Source organism: Nicotiana tomentosiformis, chromosome 9 (assembly GCF_000390325.3).
Source record: "Nicotiana tomentosiformis chromosome 9, ASM39032v3, whole genome shotgun sequence".
Taxonomy (NCBI): domain Eukaryota; kingdom Viridiplantae; phylum Streptophyta; class Magnoliopsida; order Solanales; family Solanaceae; genus Nicotiana; species Nicotiana tomentosiformis.
The window spans coordinates 112,561,211-112,587,213 of record NC_090820.1 but is presented as its reverse complement, the minus strand read 5'-3'; the positions used below and the strand labels follow the sequence as shown (position 1 = coordinate 112,587,213).

The 26,003-nt window shown below is 40.6% G+C and overlaps 1 protein-coding gene across 5 annotated transcripts; it reads left to right on the top strand.

Annotated features, from left to right (window-relative positions):
* The first annotated feature begins 554 nt into the window (after nucleotides 1-554).
* Nucleotides 555-26,003, top strand: LOC104107597 (uncharacterized). Of its 5 annotated transcripts, XM_070185894.1 has the most exons (10): nucleotides 557-728; nucleotides 853-3,321; nucleotides 4,277-4,409; nucleotides 4,490-4,578; nucleotides 5,756-5,994; nucleotides 6,741-6,827; nucleotides 23,050-23,149; nucleotides 23,887-24,079; nucleotides 24,204-24,574; nucleotides 24,653-26,003. In XM_070185894.1, the coding sequence occupies exons 2-10, from the start codon at nucleotides 955-957 to the stop codon at nucleotides 24,680-24,682; spliced, it is 3,609 nt and encodes a 1,202-aa protein (XP_070041995.1). In that variant the 5' UTR covers nucleotides 557-728; nucleotides 853-954; the 3' UTR covers nucleotides 24,683-26,003. The 5 variants fall into 5 exon arrangements, 4 of the variants coding, with proteins under 4 accessions (XP_033514927.1, XP_070041995.1, XP_070041997.1 ...); XM_070185896.1 differs by having other exon boundaries at nucleotides 24,204-26,003; XM_070185895.1 differs by having other exon boundaries at nucleotides 557-3,321.

Sequence of the window (26,003 nt, the reverse complement as noted above, 5' to 3'; positions counted from 1 at the left end):
TGGGTGAAATTTGGTTTGATGACGAAAATGTGTTTGGACATCTGTTTTGGGTGAAGTTTGGTTTGTATAAACATGAAACATGACTTATACCCACAAGTTCTAAAAATTATCACAAATACTCAACAGTACCATTATCAATAACATTCATTATATTATCGCAAACCATAGTCCTGAAAATTTGATACAAAATTATTATTTTTATAATGAACTACATGATATACTATCAAATCACCGAGAATACGAAGCAATATCCTTACAAAATAATAAATGGTGGACTCTTTTATAAAATACAAAAATTTGGGGTAATTTTTAAAAAATATAATAGTGATATTTTGGCCCAAAACCAGCTATTGAGCTGGTTTTGAGATTTGGGATTTGGCCAAAATGTAGTCAAAATTTATGGCCAAATATGTGTTTGCCAAATAAAATCCAAGTTTATTTTGGCAAAATCTATGGCCGAGAATATATATATATATATATATATATATATATATATATATATATATATAGTATACTTTTACCCTTTTTGTTTTTTACTAATACACTTGGAAAAAACAGCAAGTGTTTTTTTGTTCATATATACAACCAAACCCAGAAAGTGAAAACCAAACCAAAATTTTTCTCCTTTTCTATTTGCTGGTTCGATTTTTTCGCCGGGAAAAAATTATATCGATCAATTTCATCACTTTTCCGGTGAAATTGACAAATCGCCGAAACTTTCCGGCCAGGTAATGATCGCTGATTTTTTTTCTCTCTCGTTCAATTCACTCAATTCTGAATATATTAATCGCCAAATTGAAAATTTTCTGCCGCTTTGTATCTAAAGTTGGGATTTTTTTTGTTATGCTTCAGATCTACTAACGTTGAATAACTGAAGGTATAATTTGGAGTTATGAAGTATTTAGGTAATGTTTAAATGTGACTTTGTGTCGTAATTGTGAGATTTAGTTTAAAATGGAGGATAGTGTGAGATCAGGAGGGGGTGTATTGAAGAAAAAAAGCTCTTCTGGTTGTTTAATTATTAAAAAGAAAGATGACAAAATGGTGAAGAAGAGGCCAAGGTTTGTCATGACTGATCACGTGTCGAATGATGAGTTATCGGAGTCAATTCGGAGGAAAAATGGTCAATTTTTTAGTAATGGTTATGGAAAAAGTGGTGTTAGAGATGGAGAATTTGGTAGGAATGTGAATTTGCTTGATCTTAATGAGTACGAAGAATGTGATGTGAAAAGGCAATTGAATGGGTATAGTGATGAGATATCGGAGTCAATTCGGAGAAAAACTGGTCAAAAATTTCGTAATGGTTCTGTTGTTTATGGAAAAAGTTGTGTTAGAGATGGAGAATTTGGTAGGAATGCGGCTTTGCTTGATTTAAACGAGTACGAAGAATGTGATGTGAAAAGGCAATTGGATGGGTATGGTGATGAGATATCAGAGTCAATTCGGAGAAAAAATGGTCAAAAACTCCGTAATGGTTCTGTTGTTTATGGAAAAAGTTGTGTTAGAGATGGAGAATTTGGTAGGAATGCGGATTTGCTTGATTTAAACAAGTACGAAGAATGTGATGTGAAAAGGCAATTGAATGGGTACAGTGATGTCAGATCGAACATGATTGAAAGAAGAGGGAGTTGTAGAGAGTTCGGGAGTGGGTCTGGGAGTGTGATGGTTGAGAAGAGGAAGCTTTCATGTATGGATAGTTCAAGTAGTTTTTCAGGTAGTAGGATGAAGGGCGATGACAATGGCTTTATGAGAAGGTATGATTTGTTAGAGGGTGAAGTGCGTATGCCCATTTCGTTGACCAGAGAAGCCACTCATGAAGCAATCAGATTGCAAGGGAAAAATGGGGTATTAAAGGTTATGTTGAATAAGAAGAAGAAGATTGACTTAATGCACAAGGATTATGATCCTGTGGAAATAGAAAATAGAAAAGGTTCTCAGTCGGCAGATGTTGTCAAGAGGAATTTACTAGTCCATCCGTCCTTTTACTCGGGTTCTAAACACCCGGAAAAGCAACCTTTGTCTATTAAAACAGAGAAAAATGAGCTGAAACTGGAAAAACCTTTGTTGGGTAAAATCATCCGTTCAGTAGCCTCTGAAAAAGATGAGACTGATACGTCACTTAAGTTGGCACCGCCTAGTTCAGTGCCTGCTAGCTCAGCAATGGGGGTGCTAAAGGAAGAAAGTAGGTCCTTAGCATCTGAAGATGTTATTCCCGCTAAAAGCAAAGACGGAAAAGTGAAACGAGGTGGGAGCACTGAGAAGCAGCAGTTGCGAGAGCGAATAAGGGGAATGCTCCTTGAAGCTGGATGGACCATTGATTATAGACCAAGAAAGAATAGAGACTATCTGGATGCAGTGTACACTAATCCTAGTGGAACATCCTATTGGTCAATAATTAAGGCCTATGAGGCATTTCAAAAACGATCTGAGGTAGATTCAGGTAAAAGTAAACCTGATGGCAGCTCTTGTTCATTTGCTCCAATATCAGATGATTTAATTAATAAACTTACCAGGCAAACACGGAAAAAGATTGAGAAAGAAATGAAAAAGAAGAGAAAAGATGATGGCAAGAGAGAAGATCGTAAAAAGACTTCTGTGAGGGAGTCTGCGTTGGACACAGACACTCTTCAGCATGAGGAGAGGCTCAGTAGCTATATAAAGAAAAAAGATAAGTTGCTGCAAGGCAAATTACATGCAATAGACCGGGAGAGTGGGGATAATTCAAGTGACAATTTGAAGGTAAGGAGACTTAAACAGGATACAGTTGCAAAATCATCTGGTGGAGTTGCTTCTAATTCAATACATGGAAGAAAAAGTAAATTAATTGGGCGATGTACATTGCTGGTCCGTCGTTCGGACAAGAGGGGAAATACAGATAGTGATGGCTATGTTCCATGTACTGGAAAAAGAACCTTATTGTCCTGGTTGATTGACTCCGGGACATTGAAGTTGAGACAGAAGGTTCAATATGTGAACCGTAGAAGGACTAGAGTAAAACTTGAAGGTTGGATCACACAAGATGGTGTCCACTGTGGTTGCTGTAGTAAAATCCTTCCAGTTTCAAAATTTGAGCTCCATGCTGGAAGTAAACGGCATCAACCATTTCAAAACATAGTTCTAGAGTCCGGAGGTTCCTTACTAGAGTGCTTAATTGACACGTGGAATCGGCAAAAAGAATCTGATCGCCGGGATTTCTACAGTATAGGCATTGATGGTGATGATCCCGAAGATGATGCTTGTGGTATCTGTGGTGATGGTGGGGACCTAATCTGTTGTGATGGTTGTCCATCAACTTTTCATCAGAGCTGTCTGGGCATACAAGTATGTATCAATCAGAATATTCTCTCTTTATCTCACTGCTATTTTATATCTATCACTGTTACTCCATACTGTCATAGTTTTCCTTTGATGCATGATGGATAGTGCAACCTTAAAAGTGCCAATCTGCTCCAAAGAAATATAGAGAAGCAAGGGAACGGATTTATTGAAGACTTGCATCATGCCCTTCTATATTTCTTTGGAGCAGATTTGCACGTTTCTGGTTGCACTATCTATCTTAGCAATGTATTGTCTTCATTGTCCATGTATAGTTAACCATTAAATTTGAGCCTGCCTCTTCCACCCCGCATGGACTCCTTAAGGAACGCAATAGAAACTGGAAAGGAGCCGGGTTATCTTTACCTTATCCCAAAAAAAAAAAATAGTTAAAGAAAGGAGCCAAGTTACAAAAGGCAATCAACGATAAAACTAACTCTAGGCAATTCTCCTGACCCATGAATCATGATCTTCAGTGTTAGCTCTGTCAGCTGACTATCCTCTGACCAAAACTTTTCAGTTAAACTGATCAATGAACTGTTTGACAGATTAATCCTATCCCCTTCCCTCGATCTAAAAAACTGTTTAAAATTATTCATTTGTGTCAACCACAGTATGGAAAGACAAAAATGCATTACAATTACCATGAGAATGAACAGTACTTTTAGGATGTTAATTTCTTGTGAAAGAAATTATTAGGATGTCAGTTTCTTAGGGAAGTTCCACTTTGGCCTCTTAGGGAAGTTCCATCTCTATCCAGACTTATTGACGAGCCCAAAACATGGAGTTTTTTATTTGAACATACATGCTTTTAGTAATTTACTTATATCATGTACGTGAATCTGATGATGGATGAGCTAGTTTTGCTTAATCTTTATTATCATGCTTGCCAAATTGAACCTATAAAGGAAGTTTCTGATTTTTAAGCAGCTGGGCATTTACATGCTTCCTCTTGGTGCAGATGCTTCCTCCAGGCCATTGGCATTGTCCAAATTGCACTTGCAAATTTTGTGGGGCTGCTTGTAAATTTCCTGAGGAGGATAGTGAGAGAACTGTCAACGAAATTCTTTCTTGTAGCCTCTGTGAGAAAAAATGTAAAGTGTGCTTTTTTTGGAAGTTTTTGTGACATTAACTCTTCTACATTGGAGCTGGATTCTTAGATTTCCCTTTGCAGATCACAAATCATGCAGTTTGGAGACGGATGCTTTATCTGCTATATCCAATAATCCATCTGAATTATTTTGTGGGCAGAAATGTCAGGAGGTATTTCTCTTATCCTGGTTGTGAATTCTTTTCCTTGTGTGGTGTATAGCATATTATATCATGAAGTATAGGTATCAAATAGTGGAAACTATTTCAGAATCACAATTAGTATCTCCAGTTTTAAATTATGTTCTACTTTTAATTCCAAGGAGGACTCAGCATAAGCTCCTACGCACTGTTTTCATGATCATTCACAGGTCCAAAACCGTTGAGCGGAGATGGTAGAAAGATATTTTCTTGTACTTGTTAGAGGATTTGCTTTGAAAGGCCAAATCTTCTCTGCTCCTCCTTGAATGCCTGCTGGAGTGTGTAGCGTGATGATCTTTGGCATCTTTCAGTTCGCCAATGATTAGTGCACATTAATGAATTCTAGGAATTGAAAGCTTAGGAAGAAATTCAAGAGAAAAAGAAGGAAGTGAAGGTCGTAAAATGTTTAGAAGATGCTTTCTTGTGGAGTCTATAGAGTTTTTGGTGATTGACATAATTGACTTGTTGCTGCAAGATTAAAAATGTTTAAAATGGAGCTCTTTGCAATTATCAATTGAATGTGAGCAGTAGGAGTTTAATAAGTTCACCCTCCTGACTTCTTGTATTTTGATTTCTTGCCGGTTTCTAAGACATCCTGCACGTGCTTGATCTTTGAACCTTTCGATTTGGTGGACAATGTAATATCATTTTCTCATGGTGATCTGAGAAGTATGATATTTCCTTGATAGTTTTGTGTTCCCAAAATTTCTAATGCTATCTAACATCTGATACTCCCGCTGTCTTAAAATGGTTGTCTTATTTCGGAACTCGAGAAAAAAAATGATGTCTGTCTTATGGTTATAAGTATATTCATCAATCTAAAAGTTTCAACAAGTAGTGTTTTCGTGTAATTTCTGAACATCTGAATTTATTCTCAGAAAAACAAATATATCTCTTTGATCCTTTTCCAAAAAAATGAGTCAATTGGCTATTGAATCGAAGTAGTATAATCAAATTTTTATAGAGGGATTTACAGCTTAAGTTAAATTCTTGCAAACTTTTTCACTGGATCTGAGAGACGTTTTCTTTAGTTATGGTGAAAGACTGTATTCTATATATATGCTTTTTTTGTCTGCCTCTTATCAGAGTTGCGATCTCCCATGGGATTTGTGTTTATGACTTGATTTATTTGTCTTCTCTGATTATGCAGCTGTATGACCATTTACAGAATATTCTTGGTGTCAAACATGAACTTGAAGCAGGATTCTCATGGTCCCTGATTCAACGAACAGATTTGGACTCAGATATTTCTCGTTGCCCCTTTCCTCAACGGGTGGAGTGCAATTCTAAGCTAGCTGTTGCAGTGGCTGTTATTGATGAATGTTTCTTGCCCTTTGTTGACAGGAGAAGTGGGATAAATATTATTCATAATGTTCTCTACAACACTGGGTATGCAGCTTTTAGAATTTGTGAAGGGTTTTGAATTTGGCTGATCTAAAATCTATGGGTACTCATTATTTGTTTCACCTAAGAAGAGCTGGCTGCTGATTTGATTTGGCCAATTTGGTTTGGGCATATGATCTTCACATTTTATTTTCAGCTATTGTTGCAGTTTCTCCATTGGGTCCATGAAAGCAACATATATAACTCTGTATATACATTGTGTATGTTTTTCAAAAGTTAAAGCATAACTTTTTGTTATAGAAATTCGCTTTTGTAGTTTTTCGTCGAGGTCTCCAGATAATGAGTTTCATCTTTACGAGACAGATTACTCCTTTTTTCGATTGTGCTCCTAAGTTTGTCTGGCCGACTGCTAGGACGAAGCAGTACAGAGCATTTTGATTGTGAAGGGAGACAGTGCACTTTTAATAATTTAACATCTTTTCATCTAGGTTGATGCTCAGAGGAATATAGAAGAGAGTTATGTCATTTTAGAGTTATTTTTTCTATTCTTTATTTCTCTTTCCTTGTTCCTTTTATTTCTCCTTAACTTCATGGACAACACAATGCATTCTATCCATATGTCATCTTGCCCCTGTACACACCCTCGAAACACATTAATCCTCCTCTAATAATCTGTCTTTACAATAAATCATTTATCTTTTCCCTCCTACTGTCCTTTTCTTCTTTCCTTCGTTTTGCATTTGGTTTTCATTACTGAGTAGTTATCTGAAATGTTTCTCTTTCCTCTGAAGCTCAAATTTAAGTCGGCTGAATTTCCGTGGCTTCTACACTGCACTTCTGGAAAGGGGTGACGAGATAATATCGGTTGCATCTATAAGGTAGGCTGGATTGCTCAAATTTGTTCATATGTTACAGTGCAAGTTTGTTTTTCAGATATGAAGAAGTTGAGCACTAGACATTATTGTGTGTTGTTTTGTAACTGAATCATCTTAGATTTCTTGAAGATGCAGTGGTGTTCCTTGCATAAAGGATTTATGATCTCTAATAAAATTGCATTGTTCTTTTGAGATGTGCACTTATTAAACTGTGAACTTATATTCGGCAGGCCATCCTGTTCCAGAGTCGGGCTGAATCTATATCATCTTATTTAGGTGTGGCTAGTTCTCCAAATTTACTGGCCGTAGGGTTTTTCAGTTTTGTTATTGTTAGTTTTACAGCATGTATATAGTGCAGTATTGTCCCACATTGGTAGAGGAGTAGTATGTCCTTGTATAGTATAGCTATAAATAAGGACCTCTTGTATTTGTATTGTTCATCCAATATCAATAACATATTTTCTTCCGTGCCTTCTCACACGGTATCAGAGCAATTGTGAGAGACTTATCGCTGTGCATAAATTCCAGCAATTCCGGGAAAGAGAAATCAGTACTTTTGTAAGGCTATTTTCTATCTGCTTCATCTCTGTCAGTGTTGTGCAAAATCCAACACTACCACAAGAGTCGTCACTGTCCGGCGACCAAACCCCAGTGAAAAGCTCCGACAGTTGATTCTTTCTCTTATTTGGTAATAATTTGCAACAATGTCTTTGGGATTTGATGCTTTTGGGTCTAGAAACATGAGTTCTGGAAGCTCTAGTGCTATTATTACTTCGGAACCTTTAATGGGAGGTTCAAACTACTTAGCTTGGGCTTCATCTGTCGAGTTGTGGTGTAGAGGTCAAGGTGTTCAAGATCATCTAATCAAACAGTATAGCGATGGAGATGAAAAGGCAATAGCACTTTGGGCAAAATTCGATGCTCAGTTATGTAACATCTTGTGGCGATCTATTGATTCCAAGTTGATGCCCTTGTTTCGTCCATTCCAGACATGTTATTTGGTTTGGACAAAGGCACGCACCTTATACACTAATGACATATCTCGCTTCTATGATGTGATATCGCGGATGACAAACTTAAAGAAGCAGGAATTAGATATGTCTACTTACTTGGGTCAAGTACAGACAGTCATGGAGGAATTTGAGAAGTTGATGCCAGTTTTTGCTAGTGTGGAAAAACAACAAGAGCAGCGACATAAGATGTTTCTCGTTCTTACCCTCGCTGGACTTCCTAATGATCTTGATTCAGTACGCGACCAGATTTTGGCTAGTCCGACTGTCCCGACAGTTGATGAATTATTCTCTCGATTACTCCGCCTTGCTGCAGCACCAAGTCCACCAGTGATCTCATCACAGATACTTGATTCCTCTGTTCTTGCATCCCAGACAATGGATGTTCGGGCATCTCAAACTATGGAGCATAGACGAGGAGGAGGTCGTTTTGGAAGATCTAGACCCAAGTGTTCTTATTGTCACAAACTTGGACACACTCGTGAAATGTGCTATTCCTTACATGGTCGACCACCCAAAAATGCTTACATTGCTCAGACCGAGACTCCTGGTAACCAGGGATTTTCTTTATCTAAAGAAGAATATAATGAGCTCCTTTAGTATCGAGCAAGTAAGTAGACATCTCCACAAGTAGCCTCAGTTGCTCAGACTGATACTTCTGTTACTGGTAATTCTTTTGCTTTTGTTTCCCAGTCTAGCACTCTTGGCCCATGGGTCATGGACTCAGGCGCTTCTGATCACATCTCTGGTAATATATCACTTTTGTCAAATATTGTATATTCACAGTCTCTTCCCACTGTTACTTTAGCCAATGGATGTCAAACTAAGGCAAAAGGAGTTGGACAAGCTAATCCCTTGTCTTCTATCACCCTAGATTCCGTTCTTTATGTCCCTGGCTGTCCTTTTAGTCTTGCATCTGTTAGTCGTTTGACTCGTGCCCTCCATTGTGGTATATATTTTATTGATGATTCTTTTATTATGCAGGACCGCAGTACGGGACAGACAATTGGTACAGGACGTGAATCAGAAGGCCTTTACTACCTTAACTCACTCAGTCCTTCCACAATATGTCTAGTTACAGATCCTCCAGATCTAATCCACGGACGTTTAGGACATTCGAGTTTATCCGAACTTCAGAAGATGGTGCCTAGTTTATCTAGTTTGTCTACATTAGATTGTGAGTCATGTCAACTTGGGAAACATACCCGAGCCTCTTTTTCGCGTAGTGTTGAGAGTCATGCAGAGTCTGTCTTCTCCTTAGTTCATTCTGATATATGGGGTCCTAGTAGAGTCAGTTCATCCTTGGGATTTCGTTATTTTGTTAGTTTCATTGATGATTATTCAAGATGTACTTGGTTTTTCTTAATGAAAGATCGTTCTGAGTTATTTTCTATATTCCAGAGTTTCTGTGCTGAAATCAAAAACCAATTTGGTGTTTCTATTCGCATTTTTCGCAGTGATAATGCCTTAGAATATTTATCTTCTCAATTTCAGCAGTTTATGATTTTTCAAGGAATTATTCATCAGACATCTTGTCCTTATACCCCTCAGCAAAATGGGGTTGCTGAGAGAAAGAATAGGCACCTTATTGAGACTGCTCGCACACTTCTAATTGAATTTCGTGTTTCGTTGCGTTTTTGGGGCGATGCAGTTCTCACAGCTTGTTATTTGATTAATCGGATGCCTTCATCTCCCATCAAGAATCAGATTCCGCATTAAGTATTGTTTCCCAATCACCCTTATACTCTCTTCCACCTCGTGTTTTTGGGAGCATGTGTTTTATTCATAACTTAGCCCCTGGGAAAGATAAGTTAGCTCCTCGTGCTCTCAAGTGTGTCTTCCTTGGTTATTCCCGTGTTCAGAAGGGATATCGTTGTTATTCTCCAGATCTTCGCAGGTACCTTATGTCAGCTGACGTCACATTTTTTGAGTCTAAACCTTTCTTTACTTCTGCTGACCACCATGATATATCTGAGGTCTTACCTATACCGACCTTTGAGGAGTTTACTATAGCTCCTCCTCCACCTTCGACCACAGAGGTTTCATCTATACCAACCGTTGAGGAGTCTAGTGTTGTTCCCCCTAGTTCCCCAACCACAGGAACACCACTCTTGACTTATCATCGTCGTTTGCGTCCTCCATCAGGCCCAACTGGTTCTCGTCCTGCACCTGACCTTGCTCCTGCTGCGGACCCTGCTCCTAGTACACTGATTGCACTTCGGAAAGGTATACGGACCACACTTAACCCTAATCCTCATTATGTCGGTTTGAGCTATCATCGTCTGTCATCTCTCCATTATGCTTTTATATCTTCTTTATCTTCAATTTCTATCCCTAAGTCTACAGGTGAAACGTTGTCTCATCCAGGATGGCGACAGGCTGTGAGTGGCGAGATGTCTGCTTTACATACAAGTGGTACTTGAGAGCTTGTTCCTCTTCCCTCAAGTAAATCTACTGTTGGTTGTCGTTGGGTTTATGCAGTCAAAGTTGGTCCTAATGGACAAATTGATCGACTTAAGGCCCGTCTTGTTGCCAAAGGATATACTCAGATATTTGGGCTCGATTACAGTGATACCTTCTCTCACGTGGCTAAAATGGCTTCAGTCCGCCTTTTTCTATCCATGGCTGCGGTTCGTCATTGGCCCCTCTATCAGTTGGACATTAAAAATATCTTTCTTCACGGTGATCTTGAGGATGAGGTTTATATGGAGCAACCACCTGGTTTTGTTGCTCAGGGGGAGTCTCGTGGCCTTGTATGTCGCTTGCGTCAGTCACTTTATGGTCTAAAGCAGTCTCCTCGAGCCTGGTTTGGTAAGTTCAGCACGGTTATCCAGGAGCTTGGTATGACTCGTAGTGAAGCTGATCACTCTGTGTTTTATCGGCACTCTGCTTCAAGTCTCTGTATTTATCTGGTAGTCTATGTTGATGATATTGTTATTACTGGCAATGATCAGGATGGTATTACCAATCTGAAGCAGCATCTCTTCCAGCACTTCCAAACTAAGGATCTAGGCAGATTGAAGTACTTTCTAGGTATTGAGGTTGCCCAGTCTAGCTCAGGTATTGTTATTTCTCAAAGAAAATATGCTTTAGACATTCTTGAGGAGACGGGGATGATAGGTTGCAGACCTGTTGACACTCCGATGGATCCGAATTCTAAACTTATGCCAGGACAGGGGGAGCCGCTTAGCGATCCTGCAAGCTATAGGCGGCTGGTTGGAAAATTAAATTATCTAACAGTGACTAGACCCGACATTTCTTATCCTGTGAGTGTTGTAAGTCAGTTTATGAATTCTCCCTGTGATAATCATTGGGATGCAGTTGTCCGTATTATTCGATATATAAAATCGGCTCCAGGCAAAGGGTTACTCTTTGAGGATCGAGGTCATGAGCAGATCATTGGATACTCCGATGCTGATTGAGCAGGATCACCTTCTGATAGACGTTCTACGTCTGGATATTGTGTTTTAGTAGGAGGAAATTTGGTGTCCTGGAAGAGCAAGAAACAAAATGTAGTTGCTCGGTCTAGTGCAGAAGCAGAATATCGAGCAATGGCTATGGCAACATGTGAGCTAGTCTGGACCAAACATGTCACGACCCAATTTCACTTGTAGGTCGTGATGGCGCCCAACACTACAGCTAGGCAAGCCAACTAATAAATTAAGCATACATTGATTAAACTTTTATTCCAAGAAAATAATAAAATACCAACTTCTATCAATGTGTGTGCCAAGACCCGGTGTCACAAGTGAATGAGCATCTAGTAGATTATACAAAACTCCAAATACTGTCTGAAATAAAATAGACAGAATATAAATATCAGAAGAGACACTGGTAGCTGCAGAACGGCTCAGAAAGGCAGCTCACCACTATGCCTCTGGATGACGTGGGTATGTGATGATAGGTCCTCCACTAGTACCTGTCTCAGATCCTGCACGAAAAGTGCAGCAAGTGTAGTATGAGTACGTAAACAACGTGTACCCAGTAAGTATCAAGCCTAATCTCAAAGTGGTAGAGATGAGATGACCGACTTTGACACTCAATATAGGTCAATAACAATTGAAATAAAACTAGGATATTTAAATCAATGTGATTTACAGAATTTATTTAATCAGCGGAAATAATCAAATTCCTTCAAATGTATCAATTTCAATATATTAATTAAATTCCTTTAATTCAGATAAATTTCAATTTATCAATTAAATCTCATTTACAGGAGTAACAATTAATTCCTTAACAAGCAAGAATAATAATTCATTAAATTCCAAAGATGTTTCCAATTTACTAATTAGCTTTACAAGCTGGAATAAATTATTAAAGCATCGTGTAATTATTATTATTATTAAGCACGATTTCTGCCGAGGACGTACGGCCCGATCCAGAGTGTCGTGTATACTGCCGAGGGACGTGCAGCGCGATCCATAGATGCATCTATCCTGCCGAGGCGTTCGGCCCGCTCCACAAGAAAGGAGAATATTTTCTTATGTGCCTCCGGAAGGAGAGTATATTCATTATAAGATGAATTTGGGAGGAGAACAATTTCTTTTAACAATTAATTGATTTAAACAGACAATCAAGCCTATGAGATTTCCATCATTTAATATCTTTATCTAACAATTCACAATATATTCATATAGATATCAATTAATATAAATAAATCAAAGAATACAATTTACACAAGTAAGGCATGCTTTGAGTCCTAAACTATCCGGACTTTAGCATTAATAGTAGCTACGCACGGACTCTCGTCACCACGTGCGTACGTAGCCCCTCACAATTAGCAACAATTATTTAATTTTTAATCACCTATGAGGTAATTTCCCCCTCACAAGATTAGACAAGAGACTTACCTCGTCTTGCTCCAATTTAATCCACAATTTTGCCTTTCCACGATTATCCAACTCTGTGTGGCTCGAATCTAGCCAAAATAATTCGATACAATCACTAAAAATTATAGGAAATAAATTCTATAAGGAAATACTACATTTTAAAGAAAAGATCCGAAATTAATTAAAAATTCGCCCGCGGGGCCCACATCTCGGAATCCGGCGAAAGTTATGAAATCCCACAACCCATTCAATTACGAGTCCAACCATACCAGTTTCACTCGAATCCGACTCCGAATCGATACCGAAATCTCAAAATTTCGTTTCTATGAGATTTCTAAACTTTTTCCAAATTTCAATCTCAAAACACTAATTAGATTGTGAAAACGATGATATACTTGTATATGTAGACCAAATCCGAGTTAGAATCACTTCAATGTTTTTCCCTTGAAAATCTGCAAAAAGTCGTCTCTACTCAAGTTCAAGTTCGTCAAAAATGGCAAATGGGACGAATGCTCTCTTTTTATAAAACTGCCCAGCAGCCTTCGGAACTGGTCCTCGAACTGGGCCTCGATCGCGGCATCGAACAGGTGCCTTCGATCAGGGCATCGAGGTGTACCTTCGATCAGGGCATCGAGCTTGGGCCTCGATCCTAGCCCTCGAGCCATACCTTCGATCATGTCCTCGAGCCTTGCCTTCGATCATAGGCTCGAGCCTGGACCTCGGTCATGGCCTCGATCAGGGTATCGTGGTTGGGCCTTCGATCATAGCCTCAATCATAGCATCGAGCTTGAGCCTTCGATCAGGGCATCGAGCATGTACCTCGTCAACCCTGGGCTCGATATCTGGGCTCGATCACAGCCCAGAATGTCCAACAGAAGAGGAAAAATTGCAGCAGCTTTTTAACTCAAATTTTTGATCTGTTAACCATCCGAAACTCACCCGAGGCCCTCGGGACCTCAACCAAATATACCAACAAGTCCTAAAATATCATACGAACTTAGTCGAACCTCTAAATCACATCAAACAACGCTAAAACCATGAATCATACCCCAATTCAAGCTTAATGAAACTAAGAGTTTTCAACTTCTACGTTCAATGTCGGAACCTATCAAATCAACTCCGATTGACTTCAAATTTTACACACAAGTCATAAATTACATAACGGAGCTATGAAAATTTTCGGAATTGGATTCTGACTCCGATATCAAAAAGTCAACCCCCGGTCAAACTTTCAAACTTTAAATTCCTATTTTAGCCATTTCAAGCCTAATTTCACTACGGACTTCCAAATAAAATTCCGATCACGCTCCTAAGTCCAAAATCACCATACGGAGCTGTTGGGATCATAAAAATTCTATTCCGGGGTCGTTTTCTCAAAATGTTGACCGAAGTCAAACTTAGCACTTTAAGGCCAACTTAAGGAACCAAGTGTTCCGGTTTCACCTCAAACACTTCCAAATCCCGAACCAACCATCCCCGCAAGTCATAAATCATTACAAGCACCTACGGAAAGTTTTATTTTAGGGAACGGGGTTCTAAAAGTTAAAATGACCGGTTGGGTCATTACGTTCTCCACCTCTTAAACAAACGTTCGTCCTCGAACGGGTTTAGAATTGTACCTGGAGTGCTGAATAAGTGGGGATATCTGCTCCGCATGTCTTCCTCGGCCTCCTAAGTCGCTTCCTCGACTGGTTGGCCCCTCCACTGGACTTTTATTGCAGAAATCCTCTTGGACCTCAATTGGCGAACCTGTTTATCAACAATAGTAATTAGCTCCTCTTCATAACCCAAGCTATTATCTAGCTGAACTGTGCTGAAGTCTAACACATGTGATAGGTTGGCATGATACTTCCGGAGCATAGATACGTGAAAAACCGGATGAACTCCCGATAGGCTGGGAGGCAATGCAAGCTTATAAGCAACCTCCCCAACTATTTTCAACACCTCAAATGGGCCTATAAACCTTGGGCTCAATTTGCCCTTCTTCCCGAATCTCATAATCCCCTTCATCGGCGAAACCTTCAAGAGAACTTTTTCACCTACCATAAATGATATATCATGCGCTTTCTGATCCGCGTAACTCTTTTGTCTGGACTGTGCTGTACGAAGTCGCTCCTGAATCAACTTTACCTTTTCTAAGGCATCCCTTACCAAATCAGTACCATATAACTTAGCCTCACCTGGCTCAAACCATCCGATAGGTGAACGACATCGCCGACCATATAAAGCCTCAAACGGAGCCATCTCGATGCTGGATTGGTAACTGTTATTATAAGCAAACTCGGCCAAAGGCAGGAAACGATCCCACTGACCTCCAAAGTCAATCACACATGCCCTGAGCATATCCTCCAAAATCTGAATTGTCCTCTCTGACTGTCCATCGATCTACGGATGAAAGGCTGTGCTGAGTTCTACACGGGTCCCCAACTCACTCTGTACTGCTCTCCAGAAATGTGAAGTAAACTGAGGGCCTCTATCTGATATGATGGAAATTGGCACACCGTGCAACCGAACTATCTCCTGAATATAAATTTGGGCCAACCTCTCTGAAGTATACGTAGTCACAACAGGAATAAAATGTGCCGACTTGGTCAACCTGTCAACAATCACCCAAACTGCATCAAACTTCCTCAAGGTCCGCGGCAACCCAACTACAAAATCCATAGTAATTCGTTCCCATTTCCACTCTGGTATGATCATCTGCTGAAGCAGGCCACCTGGCCTCTGGTGCTCATATTTAACTTGTTGGCAATTTAGACACTGAGCTACATACTCAACTATGTTCTTTTTCATTCGTCGCCACCAATAATGCTGCCTCAAGTCACGATACATCTTCGTAGCACCTGGATGAATAGAATATCGAGAACTGTGTGCCTCTTTTAGGTTCTTTTTCCTCGGTCCATCCACATTAGGAACACATAGACGATTCTGGAGTCGCAGAACACCATCCGCTCTAATAGTAACTTCCTTGGCATCACCTCGTAGTACCGTTTCACGAAGAACCACCAGGTGTGGGTCATCATACTGGCGAGCCTTGATCTGTTCAAATAGTGAAGACCGGGCCACAACACATGCAAGAACTCGGCTGGGCTCTGAAATATCCAGCCTCACAAGTCTGTTAGCCAAGGATTGAATATCTGAGGCTAATGGCCTTTCCTCTGCTGATATGAAAGCCAAACTACCCATACTCTCCGCCTTTCTGCTCAAGGCATCTGCAACCACATTTGCTTTGCCCGGATGATACAGGATAGTAATATCATAATCTTTTAGTAACTCCAGCCATCTATGCTGTCTCAAATTTAGATTCCTCTGCTTAAACAAATGCTGCAAACTGCGATGATCAGTGTAAACTTCACAAGACACCCCATAAAGATAATAACTCCAAATCTTAAGAGCGTGAACAATCGCAGCTAACTCCAAATCATGTACCGGATAATTCTTTTCATGGGGCTTCAGCTGACGTGAAGCATATGCAATAACTTGCCCTTCCTGCATCAATACACAACCCAAGCCAACGGGCGAAGCGTCACAATACACTGTGTACATCCCCGAACCGGAAGGCAACACTAACACTGGTGCTGTAGTCAATGATGTCTTGAGCTTCTGAAAGCTCACCTCACAATCATCGGACCATCGGAATGGAGCACCCTTCTGGGTTAATTTGGTCAAAGGTGCTGCAATAGATGAAAAACCTTTCACGAACCGACGATAATAACCTGCCAAACTCAGAAAACTCCTGATCTCCGTCGCCGAAGTGGGACGATGCCAATTCTGAACTGCCTCAATCTTTTTGGGATCAACTTTAATACCTTCGCCTGATACGATATGTCCCAAAAATGCTACAGACTCTAGCCAAAACTCACATTTAGAGAACTTGGCATATAACTTTTGTTCCCGCAATGTCTGAAGCACTACTCTCATATGCTGCTCATGCTCCTCCTTACTACGTGAGTAGATCAAAATGTCATCAATGAAGACAATGACAAATGAGTCAATATATGGCCTGAATACCCTGTTCATCAGATCCATAAGTGCTGCCGGTGCATTAGTTAAACCAAAAGACATTACCAGAAACTCATAATGACCATATCTAGTACGGAAAGCAGTCTTCGGAACATCCGAATCCCGAATCTTCAACTGATGGTACCCCGACCTCAAGTCGATCTTAGAGAATACCCTAGCACCCTGCAACTGGTCAAATAGATCATCAATACGCGGCAACGGGTACTTGTTCTTAATAGTGACTTTGTTCAATTGGCGATAATCAATACACATCCGCATTGTTCCATCCTTTTTTTTCACAAACAATACTGGTGCACCCCAAGGCGATACACTCGGTCTGACAAACCCTTTGGCTAGTAACTCTTCAAGCTGTTCTTTCAATTCTTTCAATTCTTTCGGAGCCATGCGATACGGTGGGATAGATATAGGCTGGGTATCTGAAGCCAAGTCAATACAGAAATCAATATCACGATCAGGTGGCATACCTGGAAGATCTGACGGAAATACATCGGGGAACTCCCGAACTACAGGCACTGAATCAATAGCCGGAGTCTCTGCAGTAGTATCCCGAACATAGGCTAGATAAGCCAAACAATCCTTCTCAACCATGTGTTGAGCCTTTATAAAAGAAATAACTCGATTAAATGAACTAACAGGGGAACCCTTCCACTCCAACTTAGGCAATGCTGGAATAGCCAAGGTAACAGTCTTGGCATGACAATCTAGAATAGCATGATATGGAGATAACCATAATTTCAAAATCGGTCATCTCAAGCAATAGGAGATCTGCTCTAGTTTCATAACCACAGAATGTAATAATACAGGACCGGTAGATCCGGTTCACAACAACAGAATCTCCCACAGGAGTGGACACATATACAGGAGTACTCAAGGACTCACGAGAAACACCCAGGAATGGAGCAAATAGAGATTACACATATGAATACGTAGATCCTGGATCAAATAATACTGAGGCATCTTTGCCACAAACAGAAATAATACCTGTAATCACAGCATCTGAGGCCTCTGCATCTGGTCTAGCCGGAAAAGCATAGAACCGAGCTGGAATGCCAACTGTCTGGCCTTCGCCTGGCTGACCTCCACCTCTAGGACGGCCCCTACCCACCTGTCCTCCACCTCTGGGTGGTCAGACTACTGGTGGAGCAACTGGTCCGGTAAGCATAGGCTGCTGACCCTGCTGTACTGGTCTACCTCGAAGCCTGGGGCAAAACCTCTGCATGTGACTGGGATCCCCGCACTCGTAACAATTCTTCGGTGCGATGGGCTGCTGACTAAGTGTCTGGCCCTGGGGACCTGAATACCCACTGGGAGGACCCTGAATAGCTGGTGGGCGGTAAGAACTCTCTGGGATAGCACTGAGATAAGGTCGCACTGGAGCACCTCGAGGAGGTGGTGGTGCTGGATATGGGGGTCTGCTGGACTGTCCCCTCACGAATTGACCTCTGCCCCCGGACAGAGCACCTCTGAACTCTCCAGAGTACCTGAACCGCTTATCTCTCATAATCTGCTCTCGGCTCCGCTGACGTACACCCTCAATCCTCCGGGCTATCTCCACAACTCGCTCATAAGAGGTACCCATCTCAACCTCTCGAGCCATAGTGGCCTGAATACCAGTATGTAAACCGGCTACAAACCTTCGCACTCTCTCCGCCTCAGTAGGGAGTATCATTAGTGCATGGCGAGATAATTCAGAAAACCTCGCCTCATAATCGGTCACTGGCATCTGACCCTGCTGGAGCTGCTCAAACTGAAACCGCAACTCTTCCCTCTGGGAGGGTGGAATATACCTGTCCAAGAAGATGCGGGTGAACCCGTCCCAAGTCATGGGAGGAGAATCTGCTGGTCTGCCAAGAGCATAAGACTGTCACCATCTACGGGCTCTACCCTCTAGCTGAAAAGTAGCGAAATCAACTCCATGGGATTCCAATATCCTCATGTTGTACAGTCTATCCTTGCAACGATCAATGAAATCCTGTGGATCCTCATGTCGCTCACCCCCGAAGACAGGAAGATGTAGTCTAGTCCATCTGTCCAATAGTTTCTGAGGATCGGCGGCTACAGCCGGCCTGGGCTCAGGTGTAGCTGCTGCCACTGGCTGGACTCCACTCACGGGTAATGCACCATGGGTCTGATATACAGCAGCTGCTTGTCCATGAGCCTGCGCCGGTAGGGGTCTGTGCTCCCCCGCCCGCCTGAGATGTGGTTGGGTCTGCCGGAAATAAACCGGCCTGAGTCATATTGTCCATGAATCGCAGCATAGACCCATGACATCCTGAAATCCCGATGCAGATGTGAAGTCCACCGGAGCTGGCTCTGCCACAGGCACCTCACCTTGCTCCTCAATAATGGGATTCTCTGCTGGATCCACTGGCGGCATAACCGGAATAGTCCTGGGACGTCCTCGCCCTCTACCACGGGCTGGAGCCCTCCCTCGGCCTCTGCCTTGGCCTCTAGCAACTGGAGGAGTAGCTCTTCCCTGGTATGGAATCTCATTAGAGCGTGTTCTCACCATCTGTGAGAGAATAAGAGAAGGATATTTAGTACTACATCAATTGCACGATAGAATATGAAGAAAGGTAGTTTCCTAACACCATATAGCCTCTCGAAGATAAGTACAGACGTCTCCGTACCGATCCGCAAGATTCTATTAGGTCTGCTCATAACTTGTGAGACCTACGTGAACCTAGTGCTCTGATACCAAGTTGTCACGACCCAATTTCACTTGTAGGTCGTGATGGCGCCCAACACTACAGCTAGGCAAGCCAACTAATAAGTCATACGTACATTGGTTAAACTTTTATTCCAAGAAAATAATAAAATACCAACTTCTACCAATGTGTGTGCCAAGATCCGGTGTCACAAGTGAATGAGCATCTAGTAGATTATACAAAACTCCAAATACTGTCTGAAATAAAATAGACAGAATATAAATATCAGAAGAGACACTGGTAGCTGCAGAACGGCTCAGAACGACTCAGAAAGGCAGCTCACCACTATGCCTCTGGATGACGTGGGTATGTGATGATAGGTCCTCCACTAGTACCTGTCTCAGATCCTGCACGAAAAGTGCAGCAAGTGTAGTATGAGTACGTAAACAACGTGTACCCAGTAAGTATCAAGCCTAATCTCAAAGTGGTAGAGACGAGATGGCCAACTTTGACACTCAATATAGGTCAATAACAATTGAAATAAAACTAGGATATTTAAATCAATGTGATTTACAGAATTTATGTAATTAGCGGAAATAATCAAATTCCTTCAAATGTATCAATTTCAATATATTAATTAAATTCCTTTAATTCAGATAAATTCCAATTTATCAATTAAATCTCATTTACAGGAGTAACAATTAATTCCTTAACAAGCAAGAATAATAATTCATTAAATTCCAAAGATGTTTCCAATTTACTAATTAGCTTTACAAGCTGAAATAAATTATTAAAGTATCGTGTAATTATTATTATTATTAAGCACGATTTCTGCCGAGGACGTACGGCCCGATCCAGAGTGTCGTGTACACTGCCGAGGGACGTGCGGCGCGATCCATAGATGCATCTATCCTGCCGAGGCGTTCGGCCCGCTCCACAAGAAAGGAGGATATTTTCTTATGTGCCTCCGGAAGGAGAGTATATTCATTATAAGATGAATTTGGGAGGAGAACAATTTCTTTTAACAATTAATTGATTTAAACAGACAATCCAGTCTATGAGATTTCCATCATTTAATATCTTTATCTAACAATTCACAATATATTCATATAGATATCAATTAATATAAATAAATCAAAGAATATAATTTACACAAGTAAGGCATGCTTTGAGTCCTAAACTACCCGGACTTTAGCATTAATAGTAGCTACGCACGGACTCTCGTCACCACGTGCGTACGTAGCCCCCCACAATTAGCAACAATTATTTAATTTTTAATCACCTATGAGGTAATTTCCCCTCACAAGATTAGACAAGAGACTTACCTCGTCTTGCTCCAATTTAATCCACAATTTTGCCTTTCCACGATTATCCAACTCTGTCTGGATCGAATCTAGCCAAAATAATTCGATACAATCACTAAAAATTATAGGAAATAAATTCTATAAGGAAATACTACATTTTAAAGAAAAGATCCGAAATTAATTAAAAATTCGCCGCGGGGCCCACATCTCGGAATCCGGCGAAAGTTATGAAATCCGACAACCCATTCAATTACGAGTCCAACCATACCGGTTTCACTCGAATCCGACTCCGAATCGATACCGAAATCTCAAAATTTCGTTTCTATGAGATTTCTAAACTTTTTCCAAATTTCAATCTCAAAACACTAATTAGATTGTGAAAACGATGATATACTTGTATATGTAGACCAAATCCGAGTTAGAATCACTTACTTCAATGTTTTTCCCTTGAAAATCTGCCAAAAGTCGTCTCTACTCTAGCTCAAGTTCGTCAAAAATGGCAAATGGGACGAATGCCCTCTTTTTATAAAACTGCCCAACAGCCTTCGGAACTGGTCCTCGAACTGGGCCTCGATCGCGGCATCGAACAGGTGCCTTCGATCAGGCAATCGAGGTGTACCTTCGATCAGGGCATCGAGCTTGGGCCTCGATCCTAGCCCTCGAGCCATACCTTCGATCATGTCCTCGAGCCTTGCCTTCGATCACAGGCTCGAGCCTGGACCTCGGTCATGGCCTCGATTAGGGTATCGAGGTTGGGCCTTCGATCATAGCCTCAATTATAGCATCGAGCTTAAGCCTTCGATCAGGGCATCGAGCATGTACCTCGTCAACCCTGGGCTCGATATCTGGGCTCGATCACAGCCCAGAATGTCCAACAGAAGAGGAAAAATTGCAGCAGCTTTTTAACTCAAATTGTTTATCTGTTAACCATCCGAAACTCACCCGAGGCCTTCGGGACCTCAACCAAATATACCAACAAGTCCTAAAATATCATACGAAATTAGTTGAACCTCTAAATCACATCAAACAACGCTAAAACCATGAATCATACCCCAATTCAAGCTTAATGAAACTAAGAGTTTTCAACTTCTACGTTCAATGTCGGAACCTATCAAATCAACTCCGATTGACTTCAAATTTTACACACAAGTCATAAATTACATAACGGAGCTATGAAAATTTTCGGAATTGGATTCCGACTCCGATATCAAAAAGTCAACCCCCCGGTCAAACTTTCAAACTTTAAATTCCTATTTTAGCCATTTCAAGCCTAATTTCACTACGGACTTCCAAATAAAATTACGATCACGCTCCTAAGTCCAAAATCACCATACAGAGCTGTTGGGATCATAAAAATTCTATTCCGGGGTCGTTTTCTCAAAATGTTGACCGAAGTCAAACTTAGCACTTTAAGGCCAACTTAAGGAGCCAAGTGTTCCGGTTTCACTTCAAACACTTCCAAATCCCGAACCAACCATCCCCGCAAGTCATAAATCATTACAAGCACCTACAGAAAGTTTTATTTTAGGGAACGGGGTTCTAAAAGTTAAAATGACCGGTTGGGTCATTACAAATCAATTGCTCAAGGAGTTGAAATTTGGTGAAATCAGTCGGATGTAACTTGTGTGCGATAATCAAGCTGCCCTTCATATTGCATCAAATCCGGTGTTCCATGAGAGAACTAAACACATTGAGATTGATTGTCACTTCGTCAGAGAAAAGATACTTTCAGGAGAGATTGCTACAAAGTTTGTGAGGTCGAATGATCAACTTGCAGATATTTTCACCAAGTCTCTCACTGGTCCTCGTATTGGTTATATATGTAACAAGCTCGGTCGGTACATATGATTTGTATGCACCGGCTTGAGGGGGAGTGTTAGTTTTACAGCATGTATATAGTGTAGTATTGTCCCACATTGGTAGAGGAGTAGTATGTCCTTGTATAGTATAGCTATAAATAAGGACCTCTTGTATTGTATTGTTCATCCAATATCAATAACATATTTTCTCCCGTGCCTTCTCACTGTTATTCCCTTTTGCTGTTATATATTTCTGCAAGTTGAAACAGCCTCTTGCAGAAATGCAGGGTAAGACTACGTACAATAGACCTTTGTGGTACCCCGCTCATAGCGGGAGCATAGTGCACCGGGCTTCCCATTTTATCTAGAAGATGATTGTATGTTTCTTACAAGTAAAACTCCTAGCTATCTAAGGGGCACAATTTAAAGAATTTATATCGGTTATTAACTTTCTATTCTCGACTTAGCCTTTCATGTAGAAATGTAGAGGAATTTACTAAGCCATTAAAACATTTCTTAATTTTCCTTTTCCTTATGCGTCATCTGTGCTTGTGCTGTGTTTATTCACACCTTACCAATCAGTAAATACTGTTTTCAATGGTTGTCTGTTAGGATCCGTGGAACTCAACTTGCGGAAATGCCATTCATTGGGACCCGGAATATATATAGGCGGCAAGGGATGTGCCGTCGACTGTTGTCTGCTATTGAGACAGTATGAGATTTATACTTTCTTTGTGCTTCTAATTTTTTCTTCTAAGTTGATGCATATTATCAGATCCACTGCCGAACTATCCCATGTTCCTTTACATGCATGCGACTGCTATTGTAACTTTTTTGGTTGTTCATACAAAAGAACTTATAGGAGGGTGAAGTGTCCCAATTACTTTTTAGGGCTGAGTGTTTCACTCTTCAGAAGTTGCAAATGACAGTTGATGTGTCTTTACTAAATTGGCACAAAATATATTAAAGCCTGTCTTTATTGCGGGACATTGTGTATGCAAGAAATATGTCCAGGAATGTGAAATTAGGGAGGAGTAAAATGCTGTAGGAAGAAAGCAGTCTCACTTTTATCTTTTTAATATTTGAAAATGTATGAGAAAATCTTTCAAGTATTTATCCAAAAGCACATCATTTAGTTTACTGAAACAGTTATGTTGTTAATTTGAGTAACAGTAATATTGTTGTGACACAAGAAACATGATATTGCTTTGGTCATTGTCATCGTGTTTTCATTTCCCACTATGAGATTTAATGTTGTCCGACCTCTTAAGGCTTAAACTTTTACGAATGCTGCGAAGCTTATGTTAATGCCATGCCTGTTCTAATTGTCCTGTGCATCTGTGCAGAAGTCATTTAGAATATTCCAACAGCATGTTCATCATCTTTATCATCTATGTCTTTTATATGTCGTTTATTATTAGACCAATAGTTTTTACATCCTTTATCCAGGTTCTCTCCACTTTAAAAGTTGAGAAGTTAATCATTCCTGCAATATCTGAGCATCTGCATACCTGGACCAAGGTTTTTGGATTTGAGGAACTGGAGGAATCAAACAAGCAAGAAATGAAATCCATCAATATGTTAGTATTTCCTGGGACAGACATGTTACGCAAGAAGATACTGATGGAAGACATGCAAGAGGGTAATAGGATAATTATATGCCCCTGCTTCGTCTTTTTTTTTCTTTAACATTTCGCTTCTTGATTAAAGAATTTTATCTTTTCTATCAATGTTTGTAACTTTGACTTGTACGACGTTTTCTGCAGCTTGTGATTTACAACATAGTCATCCTCCGTCACCTGCTTTGGTTGAAAAAGCTGATCAGGAATCATCTATCAGGCATGATCGACATCTGCATGATGGCGTATGTGTGAGCATAGTGGGAAAAAATGACGACGGGTTTGGTCCCATGGATTCTGGCTCTCCAGCTTCTGCTGTTCATTTAAGTGCTAGCACTGTGGTTAGGGCACAAGGTGGTTGTTGCGAGTCTGATATCCAAATCTCCAGTACGGAGGTAGAGAAGAATTTTACTGAATCAGCCACAAATTTAATGCTCTCTTCTCCATCTGGCGCAAGTAACGGCAGCCCTGATACTGAAGATGCTGCACTAGGTCCTGCAAATATGCTGTCATCTCTGGTATAGAGCCTATCAATCAAAAAGTTTAGAAAGAAAATGCCCAACCACATTGGTAACAATCTTGTTTTGTTTCATTAGCTGAAGTTTGTTCCGGGAGCACATCGGTAGAAAACAGATTGAAGAAGCTTCTGATAGTTCTGCCACTAATAACAATCAGAAAGATATTTGTGTGGTTTGCGTAGATAGCTGTTTTCTTGACCCTGCTGTCCAAAGTGCTAGAGAAGAAATCAGCAGCAATAGACATGGTTTAGCATCTACCTCGACTCCCTATGCAATTTGCAAGGATTTACAGTCTTAGTGTTGAATCAACCAAGGAGATCTGATGTGGTAAATGAGCTACATGTGGCTCCAAAACAAGCTTCTGATTCTAAATGCGTCAGTGATGCAAATTTTCCATGAATGAGGGCAATTCGGATACCTCTGCATGATGGAGGTGATGATAGAATTAGTGCTGAAGTTTCATTTTATAAAGGTGGAATTGATTCATCAAATGAAACTCCTTTACAAAATACTGTTTTATAGAATAATGCAAATGATCAACTTGGCTCTTCTGGATCTCGAGTGTGTGACTCTGACTTTAACCCTTGATGACGGTTAAGAAGTAAAGTTTCTCTTGTCGTGAGGATTGTTCAGTCTTCTGATCTTGGTCGATAATCATTGAAGTGAATGTGATAGACGCTGCACTGTTCCTTGTCCTGCTGATGTTTCCGCACAACGTGGTGCTGAAGAAAAATTTGAGAACTATGATCCTGGCCATGATATTACCTCGATCAGCAGCCAACTTGAAGTAGGACGTTGTTTCCCTAGCTGAATCTACAGTCAACTAGTCAGGCATCGTTGATGTTTGGAGCTATTTGGGTTGGTTTTCTGTTGAACTGATTCTTGATGTTTCCTTCAGAGCTTTGGCTCAATTGTGCAAAAGGCTGTTTGGAGGAGGACGGGAAAAGAATTACTCAGCAAGGCTATTGGACAAAGTGGTCTAAATCATGCCGTTTCCATGTGATGTAGGTGGAAGTTGGAAGGCTGTGGTAGCTTCTGGTTAGGTGTACCTTACAAGATCCTCTACCATTTTGAGAATATGGTCGCTAAATAGGAGCTGGGGAAAGTACATGAATGCTAACACAATGGTGTATGCTATGGCTTGATGGGAAATGCATGCATTTGTTTTGTTGGAACGTGTTTAGCAGTGCCAATGTATCTTGCCTTGCCGTCTAAACAGATGATTCCTTACAGTATCTTTAGTCATCAGAAGATGTGCATTATACTTGATAGCTTTGGCGCATTTTGAGAATACTGCTGACTTCATCGGTAAATAGTATTCATGCATTTTCTGAATGAACATATGTAGATATATTTGTATCTAATATTCAGTTTTCAAGGGTCCTTGAGATCTTTGAAATCCATCATTTGAAAGGATAATTTCGCTAAA